This window comes from Manis pentadactyla, chromosome 4 (genome assembly GCF_030020395.1).
Source record: "Manis pentadactyla isolate mManPen7 chromosome 4, mManPen7.hap1, whole genome shotgun sequence".
Lineage (NCBI taxonomy): Eukaryota > Metazoa > Chordata > Mammalia > Pholidota > Manidae > Manis > Manis pentadactyla.
In genome coordinates, this window is record NC_080022.1 from 188,948,282 (window position 1) to 188,966,473 (window position 18,192).

At 58.7% G+C, this 18,192-nt stretch overlaps 1 protein-coding gene across 5 annotated transcripts in view; it reads left to right on the top strand.

The window, feature by feature from the left end:
- RPTOR (regulatory associated protein of MTOR complex 1) overlaps window positions 1–18,192 on the top strand; it is a 338,209-nt gene that overhangs the window by 307,792 nt on the left and 12,225 nt on the right. For 2 of the 5 annotated variants that reach the window (XM_057501786.1, XM_057501787.1), the window contains 5 exons: window positions 4,820–4,925; window positions 7,816–7,930; window positions 9,382–9,506; window positions 11,355–11,459; window positions 15,043–15,090. In XM_057501786.1, the coding sequence (XP_057357769.1) occupies window positions 4,820–4,925; window positions 7,816–7,930; window positions 9,382–9,506; window positions 11,355–11,459; window positions 15,043–15,090 (499 nt within the window). Of the gene's footprint in view, window positions 1–4,819; window positions 4,926–7,815; window positions 7,965–9,381; window positions 9,507–11,354; window positions 11,460–12,234; window positions 12,566–15,042; window positions 15,091–18,192 lie in introns of those variants that run through there. The other 3 variants (XM_036910527.2, XR_005029883.2, XM_036910523.2) reach the window with 3 other exon arrangements.

The window sequence follows — 18,192 nt, forward strand, 5'->3', positions numbered from 1 at the left end:
TTCCTAGAGATCCTTTATTCTCTCTGTGCTTCAGCTTCTTTGTATATCTGTTCTCTAATTTCTGTTCATTTACCATCCCCTCTACTTCATCTAATCTGCTTTTAAATCCCTCCATTATATGTTTCATTTCAGATACTGTATTTTTCAAAGTTTCTATTTCATTCTTGAATTCTTCCCTGAGTTCTTGAATATTTTTCTGTAGCTCCATGAGCATGTTTATGATTTTTATTCTGAAATCTCTTTCAGGAAGACTGGTGAGTTCAGCTTCACTTGGCCCTCTTTCTGGTGTTTGTGGAATTTTGGTTTGAACCAGGTTCAATTGACATTTCGTATTTGTAGGTGGCGCCCTCTAGCGCCCAGAAGCCCTACTCTCTAGAGCTGCTCAGCCCCTGGAGCAATGTCAGGGGTTGCCGGAGAGTGGCGCCGGAGCCTGCCAGGAGGAAAGAGCTCATGCCTGCTTCCCAGCTGCAGTGCCTGCCTCCACTGCCAGGGCCAGGGGGCTGAGTGCATGGGGAGGAGCCTCTGTGGTATACAGTTGTGGCTGCCATAGGCGGGGCCTCCCTCTGGCTTGCCCGGCACAATGGCCTGGGCAGCCGGTTTGCAAGCCAGTGCCAGCCAGAGGAAGGAGCCACAGGTTGCATATCACAGTGGGGGAGCCTCGTAGCTGCGTTGCCAGCCAGGGGGAAGGAGCGCCTGAAGCTCCTGAAAGGTCCCAACCTGCTGTGCTGAGTGCACTGGGATGATTTTTTCCACCTGTCCTTTCTCCTGAGCAGCAAGCTCTGTGCAATCCTTGCCCCTTCAGCAGCCCTCTCACTGTTAGGAAGTCTCTCAGACTGCCCACCTTTCTTTTGTTCCAGAGCAGCCAGTTGTGGGTACCTGTTCTCCACAAGCACCTGAAATCTCAGTGTCTCCAAGTATTCCACCTGTCTTAGCTTTCCAACCCCACTAATCTCCAGAGCACCATGCAATGTAGGTTCGTGCTCCCAGAGCAGATCTCCAGGGCTGGGTGTTCAGCAGTCCTAGGCCTCCGCCCTCTCCCTGCTCCATTTTTCTTCCTCCCTGCAGTGAGCTGGGGTGGGGGAAGGGCTTGGGTCCTGCCAGCTCACGGCTTTGGTACTCTACCCTTTTCTGTGAGGTCTGCTCTGTTCCCCAGGTACAGGCAGTCTGTTGCAGCCTTCTTTCCTGTTGCTCTTTCAGGATTCGTTGTATTTGCTGTATTTTCATATTATGTGTGGTTTTAGGATGAGGTTTCTATCTCACCTCCATGCTGCCATCGTTAAAAACGCTAACTGCTTTTTGAAGGGCACTGTTAAGAACATAGATACACAAGCCACAGACTGAAAAAGTAATTGTAAAACACACATCTGATAAAAATCTTGTATCCAGTATACATAAAGGGCTGTCAAAATCCCATAATAAGGATATAGGCAACCGAGTTAAAGACAATGGGCAAATGATTTGCACAGACGCTTTACCAAAGAGATACACAGATGGCAAATGAGCACGTGAGATGTGACTTAAGGCAGCTGGTGTCAGGAAGTGTGTTAGAACAGCTACAGTTTAAATCTGTTGGTACCAAGGGCTGAAACAGGGTGCAGAGCACCTGGAACTCAGGCTTTGCTGCTGCAAAGCAGAAATAAGACACCTTGGAAATGTCTGACTGTTTCTTATAAAATTAAGTGTACACTGACCCTCCAACCCGGACAGCTCCTGAATCCTCATGCAGGAGATGAAAACTCATCCATTCAGAACTCTGTATGTGACTGTTCACTGTGCCTTCACTCATCACCACCAGAACCTAGGAACAACCCAGATACCCCTCACCGGTAGATAAACTGTAATAGAGCCATACAATGAAATACTGGTCACCCCCAAAGATTCTTCAGTAAGCTAATGCTCACACAGTATGGATGAATCACATGCACTGTGATTGGTGAAAGGCTTTGTCCTGTTCCATCTGCTTCTATATCATCCCCGAAAAGTTAGAACCAAACAAGAAGCCAGTGGGGCTGCCCGGCCGGGCTCGGGGCCGACTGCAGAGGGGCAGGAAGCACTGTGGCTGCTCTGCATCTCGAGTGTCATGGTGGTCACAGGACTGAACACTAGTCAGAACTGTGCCCCATGGGGCGAAGTGAATTCTGTGTCAGTCTTGTCTCAGTCCTGATAGTAATGGGATGTGTGGGCAGGTGACAGACGTGCCCTGTTTGGGTGTCATGCATACTGAGCTCTGACATCCCTCCAGAGCTGCTCACTGGGGCCCCTGCAGTGTGGACTGGAAGGGCCCCTTGGATGTCACATGCAGAGGAGGCCCGGACCAATCAGGTGAGCGCTGTGTTGCCCACACACGCTCAGCACGTGCCACTTCCCTGTGTGTGCAGAGATGACCTCATCATTTGTGTCAGGTCAGGGTTTGCAGTGGCCCAGCAGGAGAGGAGGTGGAGTCTCAGGTGAAGAGCAGGCGCAGAGGCGCTCTGCCACGTCCTCAGATTGCATTTCAGTTCTGGGCTCAGCATCTGAGAATTTACATCCAGTTGACGGGTGTCTCCAGGTCCCTGTACCCTTTGCCTTCGTCAAGTCTTTCCCAGTCACGATGGTCATGCCCTGTTTGCAATTTCATCCTGTGGACCTTGGGCCGCTTTAAATCAAAGCTATTGAAAGTGGTTTAGCCCTGCGACTCACCAATTCACTGAATAAGGATGTGCTCCATGTGGAATGGCCCTGCCGTGGCTGGCCCTTTGACTTCTGGGGACCCTCCCGTGCCTCTCGGTTCCTGAGCCCATCACTCCAGCAAAAGGTGAGGGGCAGGACGGATGCGCCCCACTGACCCTCCACCAACTCCATGGGAGGCTTCAGATGTAACTGTCTTCTGTCTGAGCAGAAGCCAGGAGGTGTCAGTAATCCACGGGGTGTCGTGACCCTAATCATGTAGCCCCATTACCGCCCACATCCTGCAGCGCCTGCAGGGGAAGCATGAGCTGGGGTTTGGGCCTGTTTGCTGTGAAGCTCTTACCGAGCCTGAAGAGCAATGGGGAGGGGGGAGTGTGAAGAAAGGGGGTGCAGAAGGACGTCTGCGGGATGGCTGCCTTTGGTCCCTCTGCCCTGAGCGGGCCCTTGCACACTGCGCGGCAGGCGCCCACTTCTTCCCTGTTCCCTTGTCTCTCTCCACCACCCGCCCGCACCCCTGCCTCTTGCGCTGGGCCTGCTGCGCTCCATCCCTGCCTGTGTCCCTCCTGGTGCTTCACAGGCATTGTCTCCGGCTGGACACAAGTCATGGCCGCAGAGCTGCTGACTGCTCATCTTGAGCACCCTTCCGTGAACTCGGTGGGCCTGTGGGGACAGGCTTGGGGGGCACCCCACGCCTGCTTCATGCTCAGCCAGGGGAGCATAGCCCCACTGGGAGGCGGAGACCCGGCTGCCCATGGGCCCACAGGTGCTGCCTGGCCTCCCACCAATACCCTGCTTTCCTGGCGCATTGGAGCCAAGCGGGAGCCTCCTGGGCTGCCCCCGCCTCTGTCGCCTGTGAGCTGGGCAGGCATCCAAGGGCCCTGTGCGGCCCACCCTGCCCTCCCTGCTCTAAGCCTTAAGGCCCCTCCTCTAAGCAATACCCCAGCTCCTGTTTGTGTTTTGAGTCTCTTCGTTGGGGTTTTTTCCTTCTTATTGCTCTACATTATTGGTCATTTGTCATTTCTTTTTTAATAAGCTCTGGATTGCCAGAAAATGAAACTAGCTGTTAAAAACCCCCAGTCTACCCGGTCTGCTGTGGTGGACATGCTGTGGGGGAATGGACACCTTTTCTTCTTGCTGGCTCTGTTTTTGAGATTTTTTTTAAAGAAAAGAAAGTGTAGCAATGAAATGCCGGGCAACAGAGGCCACCAGGTCACCTGTGCCCAGACACCAGCAGCGTGGTCTGGCGTTGTTTGCTTGGGTTTATGACCAAAGAAAACACAAAGCATTCAGGGCGGGGACCCCAGAACACGCTGGGCCCACCTCCTGGGGTAACCCCTGTAACACGGTCTAAACTCCTCTGTGTGTGTGTGGCAGCCACCGCCTTGCCCAGCCACGCCCGCACACAGGACGCTAGCATGGCCTTTCTCACTGCCCCTCCTTCTGGCAGGCATCTGCTCCCAGCGCCCTCACCCTGGCCCCGCTAGGGCTGTTCGCCTGTCACCTCTCAGCTTTGTATCTTCCAACTGCCTCCCAAGCTCCCCTTGCCTCCAGAAGGAATTACGGCCGACGTCCCGAGCACACCCATCTTCCTCTGATTCTGCATTTTAAAATGTGTGAGGTGTTAGCCTCTGCTGGGCTCAGCCAGTGTCTGGCAAGCTTGGGCCACTGTGTCCCCCTCCTGTGGACACACCCAAGCCCTTGTCCCTGAAGCCCTCCTTGGGAGCTTCTTGTGTGATTTGAAAACAGCCCACCTGGCGCTCCTCAGGGCTTGGCTGCCACCTGCGGAGCAGGGCAGTGGCCTCTGGGTCAGGGGGTGTTTCCCAAGTGTCTGCCCCCATCACAGTGCACTCGGCCGGGTCCCAGGTCGCAGAGCCTGCACACCGGCAGCATGAGTGGAGAGCGGCGCCCCAGCACCAGGTGGGAAGCCAGGTGCTCCTTCCCGAGAGCCTGGAGGTTGGGGTGGCCATGAGCACCCCACTTAGGGGGCACAGCGCCGCCTTCGTCCCTGACGCTCTGCTCTGTACCTGTCAGTCTGCGTCTGGACACTCACCAGACCAGAAAACCCAAGTTCTCAACATCTGGGGAGAAGGAGCCTTTTACTCTGGAAAGGTTATTTGTTAATTGCCGAACTTCATGTCTTTTATTGTTGAAGATCCCAGAGGAACATGACCTGGAGAGTCAGATCCGCAAGGAGCGGGAATGGCGGTTCCTGCGCAACAACCGCGTCAGAAGGCAGGCGCAGCAGGTCGTCCAGAGGGGTAAGCGCCCGAGCGTCCCTCCCCAGCCAGGCTGCACCCAGGCTCTGTGGCCCAGCTCCCCGCAGCACTCCTGCCCCGGGGGCCCAGGCAGTGTCCCCTGGAGGAGGAGATGGAGGCCAGGGAGACGCACTCGCTCCTCAGGAGGGGGAGCCGGCACCCTGGGCGGTGGGGGCCGCTGAAGCCCTCTGGGAGCATCCCAAGGGGACCCCGTCTGAGCCAGCCTCTCACCGGCGCAGCTTCCGCACGTTGGCATTTCCTGAGGGGAAGGAGCCAGCCCTGCCCTGCCCTGGCTGCCTGGCAGGGTGGGCCCTGCGCCTTACCCGGGGACAAAAGACAAATGCAGAACCTGGTTGTTCAACTAGCCCCCACCCGTCCCAGAAGGAATCACTGTCTGTCACCCAAAGCTGCATGTCACTCACATTTTCATCAAACTTTTACCAAGTTTGCCAACAGATGCTAAACCACCCTGTTTGCGTGCCCCAGGCTCACGGGGGTGGAGTGGGAGTGAGAGGCCCAGGACACGCCAGGCAAGCCCCTGCCCTCAGGCAGGGAGGGAGGATCAGCCGCCAGCCTCTGGCTGCTCAGGACAGGGACCAGCGCCCGGGCAGCCTCGCCCAGGGACCCCATTCCCTTCCTCTGGATGCTGAGTCAGCAGTAAAGACCCGCCTCTCACCGGGTGGCTGGCCCAAGCCGTTTTTTTGAGTAGGCAGGGAGGTGGGGCCTAATCTTGGGGCTCAGGCACCGCGGAGCGGGTCATCCAGCGGTCCTGATTTACCGCTTCAGCCTTGCCTCCCCGTCCTGTAACATTCCCATGGTCATTATGGGCTACATTTTAGAGTGGGCAGTGAGGACCCATAAGACAGAACGTCCCTCCTGCCAAGGCAGAAGGGCCACCGCAGATGTCAGCGAGGCTGCCAAGGCCCCATGCGCCCCTTTGCCCCACTGGGCACCACAGCTGACCATTTACTTCTAGAAACCAGCAGTGCTTCTGAAGCCCTTTGACGTGCAGCCTCGTTTGTGTCCAGAGCTCTCCCTGCACAATGCCTTGAGGCTGTGTTTCATTAACGTGTGCAGTCACTACTGAAAACTAATCTCGGTTGTTTATGACTCTGCCTCCACGAGGGAGCTGTTGGCAGCTAGACTCTCTCATGCTTCGGAATTCACCTGCCGGCCCGGCAGTCACAGCTCAAATGGGCCTCCTCCGCAGCTCTGCAGGAGAGCACAGAGCCTCCTGGCCTGATGGGGGCTCTGGGCATTTCAGCATCGAGAGGCTGTTTTCTTGGAGGTTTGCAGTCCTTCAGGACCCTGGGGCTCTTGGCTGGGACAGCAGGACAGACTGGCTTCCCTGTACCTTTGAGAGGCCTGGTGCTGAGCCTGCCGTCCCCCGGGTTGGACCTCTGAAGGCAAACCAGCCCCAGTGGTGAGAGCCACGTTCTGGGTGGCACCTCTGCTCAGCACTAAGCAGGGGCTGACACAGAGCCAGGCGTCCAGGGAACAGCCAGATTTTCTAGACAAAAACAAAAGCATGTGTTTGTAAGGCAGAATCAGGTGCTTTCTTTTCCTGTCTTAGCTGCGGGGTTGGGGGAAGAGACGGGCTTGTCAAAGACACACTAAGAGAACTCCGAAAGCACTGGAAAGGTTAGCAAATGAGATCACAGTCTGAAAAGTCAACGCACGTGGGCTTGGCACCAGGAACCGAGCGTGAAGCGGGCCTCCACCCGTGGATCACCAGAAGCTCAGAATCGATCCATGTGAGGTTTCGCCTTTATTTGAGCCAGCTGTGTGTGGGGAGATGTAAACGCCCGAGGCAGTCAGGCTGTAGGTGGAGCACAGGCACCAAACGCAGGCCCAGAAGAAGGCGACGGGCATGTTCACATGGGCTTCAGTTCCTGCCCCTGCAGCCACCGCCTAACAGCTGTGACCTCGGCCGTCATGCTCGCAGTTTGCACATACTCACAATGCATCACTCACTTAAGAGCCTGTGGGTCTGTCCCCTGCATCCTTCAGTGGTCAGAGTCAGGCTCGCCACCTTGGCTGCCCCGAGGGATGTGTAACTCAGGGCGAGGCCTCACAAGGGTGACAGAGTGGCACTGGCAGGGCCTCTGTTAGGTCCTGGTCCTCACCCCGTGGGTTTCAGTGTCTGCTGTTGTAACAGGACCTGAAGGACTGAAATCACTGGGGCAGCAGCCGAGTGGCAGCATGTGGTGTCCGAACTGCCCACCCAGGTCCGCAAGAGCCTGGCCTGCTGCCCACGGCCACAGGCATGGGGGGCTGGTCCCCCCTCCCTCTGTGACCTTGCAGGGAATGGGGTCCCGTGCACATGGCTGCTCCAAATCAGCCCATTACTCACCAAAATGTGCCTCGACCCATCTCGATGCTCTCTGCGATTTCAGCCTCTTAATTGTCCTTCTAAAACAAACTTTCAAAGCTTCCTGGTGCCAGCCTGTGGGGCCTGGTGAGTAAATCACATCCGCCTCTGCAGTGTGTGATCATCTGTCATCCTGTGATTTCATGGCCGTCACCTAGACTGACGGACCCCCCCCCAAGACTTCAGCTGCATTGCGAACAGCCATGGCTGCCCCAAAGCATGAACAGCAGCCTTCGGAACGCCCTCACCAGGCTGCACCAGCCCGAACATCACTCATGCTGTCACCACACGAGTCGGCGGGCGTGACTGAGACGTGCCATGTGTCCAGTGTGTGCTGGAGCTATAGGGGCCACGCACAGGCCCGACCCCTGTGGCCAGGGAGCCAGGCCTCACTCCTACCCCTGCCTTCCTATTTCCCCTGCCTCCCCATCTGCAGGCAGGAGGCATGGGCTGGCCTCGGGGAAATCCTCGGGGAAGTCCATGGTTATTGTGAGTTAAGACCCCTCCTTTTCCCTTGGGCAGGCATCACAAGGCTGGACGACCAGATCTTTCTGAACAGGAACCCCGGCGTCCCCTCCGTGGTCAAGTTTCACCCCTTCACGCCGTGTGTGGCCGTGGCGGATAAAGACAGCATCTGGTGCGTGGCCCGTGAGGACTTGCATTTCATCCGGGTAACAGTTTGCTGCGCGCGTTCTTTTGTCACGCCCCACCCTCCACATGAGGCCGGGAAGCTCCCGGCTGTTGGAGGCGGGGGACACGCCCCCACGCTGCCCCGCCCCCTGAAATCCTGCCGCCACGTCCAGGTGGGGGGCGGGGAGGAAGGCCTTTCCCACTGAGCACAAAGACAGGCGCGCGGAGAACGCGGGGGGCCTGGCTCCCGCCACCCCCGCAGAGGCAAGTGCGCCCGCACCGGGACCCCGGGTGGACCGCCGGCACGCGTGGCCGAGCGGGGAGAGCGCCCCCTGCTGGGCGCGGGGCACGGGAGGGTCCTGCGCACCTCCCTCCGCTTCTCTTTACTGTGGCAAAATGCACGGCACAAAATTCACCTTGATCACTGGAGTGTGCAGCGCGCTGGCGTCAGGCACACTCACGCCGCGCAGCCCCGCACACCATCCGTCTCCGGAGCTTCACGCTGTAAAACGGAATCTCTGTGCCCGTGGAGCACTGGCCCCGGCCTCCCACAGCCCCTGCACCTTCCGTCCCACAGTGGCTGCGAACGTGGCTCCTCCAGGGACCCCCCAAGTGTAGTCCTGCGGGCTCTGTCCCCTGGTGCGGGGCCGACTCCGCTGAGCGCCGTGTCCCCAAGGCCCCTCCACCTGGAAGCAGGTGCCCGGACTCCCCTCTCGATCACCGCTGAGCGTGGACCACGCCTGCATCCACTCACCATCGATAGACACTGGGGTGGTTTGCAGCTTTCTTTTTTCACTGTATTAGTATGGTCAGGTTTTAACTTTCCCGTTTTTAAAAAATATGTTCACTTCCGACACAGCTTAAAGGAAGGCAAAACAAAACGAAGTAAAGTCCACCTTGATTATTTGTTGGGTTTGGTTTTGTTAGAACAGGAAATAAAGTAAATGACTGTGGCATAATTAAATCTTTTGCTATCTGCCATTGAGTAACATACTTGATACTAATTTTACCTCAGATTCTGATTTACCGCAGGCTATAGTATATTTATTTTTGTTAACTGTTCCTTTCAAAATAGAAACATTTTTATTAAAGAATCTGTAGACAAACATATATTCTTAATAACACATTATAAGAACAAGTCCCCTTGTTTGGTTGCTTAGTATCCACCAGGAGAGATTGTTACAACTTGTCTCCGCCTGTTGTCTGTGTAAATAATGCGGCTGGGAACATGGGTGCACAGATACCTGTTTGGACACCCAGAGGTGGGGCCCCGGGTCGCCCCGAGGAACCTCCACGCCGTCTAACATGTGGCTGCGTAGGCTCAGTGTCTCCACATGTTACCAGAGCTTGTCCTCTGTGATGAGGAGTGGTCGCCCCAGCTGGGGGCGGGGGTGTCTCCTTGTGGCTTTCACTTGCATTTCCCTGATGACTGGCCTGATTCCTCTCTGTCCCCTGAAGTTTCTGGGACTGGGAGAAGGGCGAGAAGCTGGATTACTTCCACAATGGGAACCCTCGCTACACCAGGGTCACCGCCATGGAGTATCTGAACGGCCAGGACCGCTCGCTTCTGCTCACAGCCACAGGTGAGTGGCTCTGCGTGGGAACCAGCCCCGGTTTGCGCGGGCTCCTTTGACCATGATCGTTTCTTCTTGTAACGAGGGCCATCATTAAGGAGGTGGGGGCTTTCTGTGGGAAAGGGCTTCACCCCCAAGGTGGGGTGAGCAGAGTGACCGCTGCCAGTCAGTGTCCTGCTGTGTCTGTGACGCTGTTGGAGGCAAGGCCACAGGTCTCAGGACACAAAGGACCAGGGTGCAGGCCCTGCCATCGCTGCGCCCACCCCTCCCCACTCCGGCCTCCTCGGGGTGGAGCCCCTTCCCGGCAGGCCGCCTGTGGTCCCTTCAGCAACAGGTCCAAAATGTCACTTCACCTCACTCAGACAGTAGTTTCCCAGGTCAGCTGCCCTCAGCCAGATGCCACCTCCTTCACATTTGAGAGTGTGACCCACTGCTTCCTGGTGAGAAGTCACTGCCGCACCTGCGACACTTCCTTCCGAGATGACAGACATGTGGTGGGGGAGGCGGGAGGAAAAAGGGAGCACTGAGCGCAGGCACTGAGCTGGACACCCCGGGTGGTCCCAGTGCGGCCTCGTCCTGGCCTGGCGCCTGTTCCGATCCTTGCCTCTTGGGCCCTGGTCCTGGCCTGCTCTTTGTTCTGATCCTGACCTGTTGGGCCCTGTTCCTGGCCTGGCCTACTCCTGGCCAGGTCTTTGTTCTGGTCCTCGCCTGGCCTGCCCTCATTCTGGGCTTCTGAGCCATTGAGACAGCTGAGCTGGTTACACCCACAACACAACCTCTTTCTTCTTTTAAAGTGTTCCTGGGCCTGCTGCGAAGTGTGAGCCCATGGGGAAAGGTCCTGCCAGTGGCCACTCCCCACGCACTGCCACCTCAGGGCCAAGTGAAGTCACGCTGTGGTCCAAATCAGTGTCCTCCACAGCAGGCATCAGGGCGAAGGAGAGGCAGATAGCCAGAGCCATGGTGCAGGATGTCAGGAAGGCTCAGCAGAGGTCTTAGCACAGGTTCCAATGAGCTGCTCTGAGCCCAAGAGGAGGAGAGGGTGCTCCCCTGGGCATCAGGGACACCAGAGAGGGACCAAGGGTCCTCACAAGTTGGGTCCCAGTGCAGAAGCAGCACAGGAGCTTGAGTTCTGTGGCACAGAAAGCTCACTGTGGAAGGGGTCAGGCAGACGGGGGGAGGGCAGGACCTCAGCTCAGTGAGTAGCCTGGCCGTCTCTCTGTTGCACAAGAAGTGGTCACCCTCAAGGGCAGGTGACAACAGGGCTGCAAGCAGCTCAGGGCTTGAAGTCATCCTCTGGGGGCCATGTGTGCAGGGCTAATGAGGCCAGAAAGTGGAGTTCGGGGCCCCCAACGTCGGGAAAGGAAGCAAGGAGGCGCAGGGCACCTGCAGCTCACCGCGGCTCTGCCAGAGCGCAGGCCCACATGCGCCACGCTGAGTGTTTCCCGGCCCGAGAGCCCGCGGGTGAGGTCACGTGGCAGAGGCAAGGCCCACGGGTGTTGGAGCTCAGGGGTCGTGGGCGCGGGCGGAAAGACCCCAGGGGCTTTGTTCCTCAGGGAGAGTGACTATTCTTCTCTGCACACAGTGAGTCCCTGCAGGGAAGTCTCGGGAAATTGGAGTGGCCTGGGGGCAGAGGGCAGGAGAAACAGCCAACCCCTCCCTCCCCTCGCCGTGGCTTTCCCCAAGTGCCCCCGTGTAGATCAGGGCACAGCGAGGAAGCAAGCGTCCAGAAAACCATCCCTCTGGCATCAGGCCACCAAGCGCAAGACCTGAGCAGTCCTCTCATGGCGCCTCCTCTGGGTCGGGTCTTCTGCCCAGAACGGCCGGGCCTGGGTTTTAATGTCCTCTTCTCTCCCCAAGATGATGGCGCCATCAGGGTCTGGAAGAATTTTGCTGATTTGGAGAAGAATCCAGAAATGGTGACTGCTTGGCAGGGGCTCTCAGACATGCTGCCAACAACTCGAGGTGGGTCCCCCCAGGGGCAGAGAAGATCCTGTAGCTACGGGGGCCCACCGTCCATGTCCCCCCGTGGTGGCTCCACAGGCCATCTTCACATTCGCCAAGTCATAAACCACCCAGCTTCCTCCAAACACCATGAAGTCCTTCTGCCCAGAGGCTGGGCTCTGCAGGAGGGAGCCCAGCTGGCCCCTGCCCTGCCTGAGCAGGCCCCGGCCATGGGGCACCCGCCCCTGGCCCTCTTCCTCGGCTTGAAGCACATGTTGCTCAGAGAAGCAGTCCTGCAGGCAGGCCTGGTCCTGCGCTCTTTGTGCCCAGATTAGTTCCCTTGTGATGAGTGCATGGAGGCATGCCAGGGGCATCTTGTGCATGGGTGGAAGCCATGTGTAGTTGCCCGGCCTGCCCTGGGCTGACAGAGGGCATCTCAATGGCTGCAGCATCCAGCCAGGCACAGCACGCACACTGCTGTCAGGTGGGCACGATCACCGCTTTGTGGCTGGGCGACACTCATGTGCCCGTGCACCTGCCAGAGCTGCATGGTCTCCAAGCTCTGCACTCGCAGACTGGCTGTGTTCCGTGGCGCCTACCACAGGCTGCAGGGGCCAGGCTGTCCAGCTGATTTCTAGAGCCACCCCACAGCTGGAGCTGTCTCCCTTCACTTGGTCCCAAAGCCACTGGTGCTGCTGAAACGACAATAAAGGTGGCTTACTCTCTGCTCCTCTGCTAACCTGGGATTTCTGCATCTTTGTGCACCTTTTCCTCACCTTGTCCCGTCCCTTCCCAGGTGGCCCTGCCTGTGCTCCTTCCCTTCCTGGGTCCTGTCATCGCGTGGCCATGCTCCTCACAGCCGGTTGTCTGTGGCTCCTTCTCTCCGTCATCCTGCGCCCCTCGGAGGTGGCCTCGCATGGGCGGGGGGCTGCCCCAGGGCAGAGAGCTCCTTGTATACTGTTTTTGAAAATGCAGCCATGTTTTTAATTTTTTTTAGGAAAAAATAGCCACCCATATTCACCCATCCCAACCCCCAGCATTGCCAGTTCACACCACCTGAGCCTCTCTGGACCAGGTCGTGTGCCGGTGTGGGTGGCATGGCTGTGGTCACAGGGTGCCTTCATCTTTGTACTGCTTGCTCCCACATTTGAGCAAAAACCTGCCTGTCAGTCCCCTCCCCACCCCCTGCTGCTGGCAGCTCTGTCGGGGGCACGCTCTCGGGGCCACTGCAGGACACATGCTGGAGGGCTGTCCCCTCAGGACACTGGCTTCCTGCCTGTCCCCGCAGGCGACGCCCCAGGCGGCCCTCCCGCCAGCCCCTCCTTGCGGGCGGTAGAGACCCGTGCGTGGGCAACGCAAGCACTGCAGAGAGCAGAGTCAGGCTCACAGCCACGCCAAGGCGTGGGAGGCTGGCAGCCCCCAGTGGCTCTGTAGATACACGGGTGTTAGGTTTATTGATCTTGCCAGTGCCCACCTGTCTGCCTCCAAATGCTGTGCGTGTATGTGTTTTGGGGGCATGAGGAACAGTGTTACCCATAATGCCAGTGCCCTGTGCTTCAGGTGAGGTGAGGAAGGCCTGGAGGATGGCACACAGGTGTGAGCTGATGGCTGGAGGTCTGGAAGCAGGGGTGAGGGGACTGGCACATAGCAGAGGCATGCTTTGGGTCTTGCCCCTGCATGGTGTCCAGCCCCTCAGAGGCCCAGACATCCCCTGGAATGTGGAGAGCCACTCCTGGTCTCAGGTGTCCACTGCAGCCCTGACTTGAGAGTAGCTTCCACCAGTGTGGACCTGCGTTTCCTACTGGTCCCTCCCCCTCTGGACCCTCTGCCCCTCTCCTGGGTTTTCAGAAATCTCCCCCAGGGACACAGAGCTGGTAAGGGGGCTGGCAGGTGAGGGTGAAGGGTTCTGGGGGGTCACCCTGTGCTGTCCTGAGCTGCCACACAGTTTCTTAGGTTGCATCCTCTGCCTTGAGGCCAGGCTTCAGTGGCTCAGCATTATTTTCTTGTCCTTCTGGGAGGTTGGAAAGATGGAAGAGGCTGGAGCCTGGGAGACCAGCTGCTCTAAGAATCAGGACAGGACGGGCTGGTGTGCACAAGGTCCCGGGAGGAACCCGGTGCTCCTGCCGCCTCACTGGCGCGTGCCCTCCTGCCCCACGGCCTCAGCAGGATCAGAAACGCCTCGACTACTACAGTTTCAGGATCTGAAGCTCAGCGATTGGGGGCAGGTCTGCTGGGACTCTGACCCCTACACCGCCTTCTCACTGCTCCTGCCCATCAGCCCCCGACCCTCCTGGGAGTCAGCTCTGGCCTTCAGCAGGATGGTCAGAGACTGGGAGTGGAGCGGACGCCGCCCGGAGCACATCCACCCGGGCGCATCCCGGGTGCCCCTGCAGCGGAAGGCGGTGCCCTCAGAGCTCGGGCGGGGGCAGCAGCCCACACGGCTCCTCCAGATCACCTCTGGTGTTGGAAGCTGCTTCTCCACCCGCCGGCCCACGAGTAATAGCTGCCAGCCAGCCGTCCGCTGGGAGGAGGCGTGCTGTCTGGGGGCTGGCTGTGGTCCTCCCCACCTCCGCCACAGCCGAGGACCCGACACAGCGACCTGCAGGCCGTGCAGCCCAGCCAACCTGGGCCTCTCTACAGAGGTCAGGGAGGGCTCGCCGTGCACACCATGTGCCAGGCAGCTGAAGGAGGGCGCAGTCAGACCCAGAGGACTTGGAGGGCTGGGACAGAGGGGAGCCCTTTGAAGCAGTTAGAAAGTGCTGCCTGTGAAGTCTTTCGTCCTGAGCCCTGTCCAGCCGGGGTCCACTCTCAGAGACCTGGATTCCGCTGTTTGTGACTGAAGAGGACGTCTCCTGCAGGAGCCCCATTCCGCCCCTCAGAAGTCTGGAGATTTCCATGCAGGGCCTCCATCGTTGTCAAGTACCTGCCATACACACTGCCCTGCCGCCCACAGTGGGCCGGACTGAAGGCAAGCCCTGGCAACCACACCCCTGGCAGCCCAGTGCAGCCACACTGAGTGGGCCGGCCGGCCCGACCCAGGCGCAGGCAGCCCCCACACCCACTGACGCAGGGCCGCTGTGGAGCAGAGCTGATGGCAGCTCTCAGAGCCGGAGAGGAGCCTGGCCCGCACCGCCCGCCCCTCTGCCCCTCCCTCTGATGCAGCGCCTGCACGGCAGCTTGCGCCAGCTTGGCTGCACTAACCACAGGTGCCTCGGCCACTTACCTCCCTGTGCACGGCCCTCTTGCCCAGCCGTGGCGGACTTCACCTCTGTGCCTTCGTGGGTGGGGAGCCCCGCCGCCAGGCTGGGTCATGCTTCTCAGTGTGCTGCACCTCCCTATTTTCCCTCTAGAGAGAGACTGCTCTTGGGGCCAGAAACCCTGGTAATTGGGTTTTCTCGCCTGTCAGGTAAATTTTGCCGAGGTCAGCAGGCTGTCCAGTGAGGCGACCCTTTTTCTGTGAATGGAGGTGCGCCGTGGCCACCTGCCTCGCTCCCATTCCCTTCTGCCTGGGTGTTCTGACCCTGCGTGATGTTTGACTTGAGCGGGGTTTGCTTTGGCTGGCCGGCCTACATTTGCACCAAGCCCGTGATCCGTTTCCTCGCAGGTCTGGACCGCAGGGTCTCCGTCTGTCTTGACCGCAGTGAGCAGGGAGGTGAGTCCCTTCTCTCTTACCTGCGACCACAGGGCGGGGCAGGAGCTCAGCCCCCTCCTCCGCCCGGGGACATGCGTTCTCACGCCTGCGGTGCTCTGTGGGCCCGCAGAGGCTCAGGGCTCTGGTTTGGTTTCCTTGCTCCAGCCGCTCACCCCTCCCATACGGAAGGACAGCCAGCGCTTGGCCATGTGAGGCTGTGGGGATGATCTTAGAAAAAAACAGAGGCATCTCCCTTGGCCCCCAGGCCTGTGGGCGCGCTGCCTGCGCCTCCTCCTCCCAGGGAGAGGGAGAGGGAGAGAGGCTCAGGGCCGGCTGGCTCCGAGTGGTGCGTTCTCTGCGCCGCCCCGCCATACCCTCGGGCCCGGACTGCGTGGGGCGTTCCAGTGCTCTGCCCGTCTCCTTCACACCAGCCCAGGCATGGGAGATAGTCCCCATTAAATCTGCTGGAAAGGGGATGCTCACAGATTCCCATCCCAGTAGGCAGCCCAGCTCTGCAGGCCACATGCGCCAGGAACGGTGGCTCACAGCTCAGAGAGGTTGTTCAGATGGAGCACTGTTTTCCCACCCGAACTTCCAATAAGGAATCTTTTTCAGAAAGCCCCATAAGTAAGTTTGGTTATTACCAAAACAGCATGTGCAACTGCCCTCGGATGCTGACCCGTAACACGAGGTCAGCAAAAGTAAAATTCGTGATTTCTTCACTTTCTCTCACTGTTTAGGTGAATTGTAGGGAGAGGAGCTTCCCGAGTCAGGCAGCAAACATCACTCTAGGCCTTTGATTTGCAAATCAAGGTGCTGCGGGCGCAGCCTCTGCGTGGGGCTGGGCCTTGCCGCCCTGGCGCTCTGCAGCAGGACCTGGCCTGCTGGGCCCTCTGTGGTCGGAACCGGAGGAGGAGCCGTGTCCCCAGGCCGGAAACGTGCCGTTCCGCAGACCTTAAGGACCCGCGTTGTAGTTTTTTATAAGGAACTCTTCGGTAAAGTCCAACCTGAAGGGGAAAAACAGGAGGGAACTCGAGACTGCCTTTGTGTCCACTCCGAAGCCCAGGGGCAGAGCCAAGCGGACGGGACACGGCCGTGCAGCCAGCGGCCAGGCGGGCGCTTCCCACGGCCTTCTGCCGAAAGGGCCTGGGTGCTTCCCAGGACTGACCGTCGCTGTCTCTGCAAACCCAAGGGCAGGGCCGGGGCGCACCTTCCGTGGCGGGAGCCTGGGGAGGCGCCTGGTTGGTGGGACGTGAGCAGGGGGTTTCCCGGGCCGGCTCCTTCCACCCGGTGACAGAGCCCCGACAGGCCAGCGCCAGGGGTTCTGCCACATGGAGCCCAGAGCCCGGCGTGTGGTGTGAACGCTGACCTGTCTTGGCGTTTGGTTGGTGTTAATACTTGCGCGCTTGCTGGGAGCCACGGGGACCAAAGGGCCTCGTCAGCCAGGAGCGCCTGGGAGCCCGGCACCTCCGGAGCTGCCCCACCAGCCTGTGCCACTCGCAAGCAGGCGCCGGGGCGTGGTGTGGTTTCCTGCAGAAATCAGGCAGGCCTAGAATCTGAAGCTGGCAGCAGCCAGCGGGAAGGACGCCCCTCAGTGCTGGAGGCAGAAATAGGGAGATCCGAGGCGCAGAGCGCACCATGCCCTCCTCTCAAGAGGAGGCTTCCCACACGGGTGCCCACACCGCACGGCCCAACTGATAGGGCGCGGTCCCACCCTGTCTCCTCCGGACCTTAGAGCGGCTGCCAAGTGTTCTTGGCCCATTTCCAGGTGAGAAACAAGTTTATGTGAAATCATCTGCTCCTGAGGAGCAGGGTTTCTCAAGCCCAGTTTTCTGTTGCCAGCCCCAAGGTTCTAAACTGTTCGATGTCCAGGAGGTGTTCACAGGGCCCCGGAGGGAGGCCTGACCCCAAGCGGAGGCTCTGCATCTGCACCCCGGGGGCGTGGGGTCATGTCCATCAGTTCTGGACGACAGCCCTTCAAGCCAGCATCGGTGTGGCCGGCCCTGAACCTGGGGTGGCCGAGTGTGGACACCGAGACTCACAGGCACTCTCCTTTTTCACTGTCTGCTGCAGGGCCTGGGATGCTGTCTGGTCTTGACATGCATATTCCAGTTTCCTATCCCACAGCCATCTCTGCTCCATGTGTCTAACTAAGGAAGACGTTCCCTCTTTGGCCAGGTTTAGTTTCCAGAATATAGCCAGGTGGGATCCGGAATATGTGTCCTGGGGGCAGTGCCCACCACTCCCCTACCCCGGTAGTGAAACCGGCCGTCACATGTGGATGGGCTGTGATCTCAGTCTCGGTGGCATTGCGGCCGGCCAGGCTGGGATGGGGCCTCAGCCTTCAGACCCTGGGAGGAGCTGTTGACACAGCCAATGCTTGTCACACGCAGTCAGCTTCCATTAAACACAGGACAGAAAGCATGGTCACCAAGTCCTGAAGGCATCAGGGAAGACAGGGCAGGGGAGGAAGCCAGCAGGGTGGCCCTGTGCCAGAGGGGAGCCCAGAGCACCCTGTCTGATCCTCCAGGTGACACCAACCAGAAGGGCCAGGGAGACCAGCGGGGGGCAGGTGGGAAGGGGAGAGGTGCTGCAGAGGTCAGTCAGCTCTCCACAGGAATGAAGCGGGTGGGAGCCTCCGCTGGCCTTCAAGGTCACCACAGTCTTATTTTATGAGCTTTACTTAAACCACAGCCATCAATTTTGTTTCTTGTATTCATCACGTCTAGGAAGAGGGTGTCACCTTTTTATCTTCATGATGAGTCAGACCCCCGTCCTCCCACTGCATCTGGGAGTCAGGCAGGGCTGGGTCAGGAAAGGCCTCGGGGAGGGCCAGTGGCTGTGTTCCTGTGGGCAGGAGGGGGCCATCAGGGTTCCAGACCCGTGGAGAGCTAGAGGGGACTGTCGGGGGGGCTGGTGTGGACACAGGGTGGGAGGGTGTAGGGCAGGTCACCGCTTTTATCCCAACAATTTTCACAGTGATCTGGGATTACCATCCTCAGACAGGAGGCCATCTTAGATGAGATGGCTCCCACCACAAAGCTCCCAAACCATATTCCTGTTCTCTTGGTCTTGGTTTTCAACCAAAACCTACCACAGAGGCTGCTCTGACTATATGTTAAT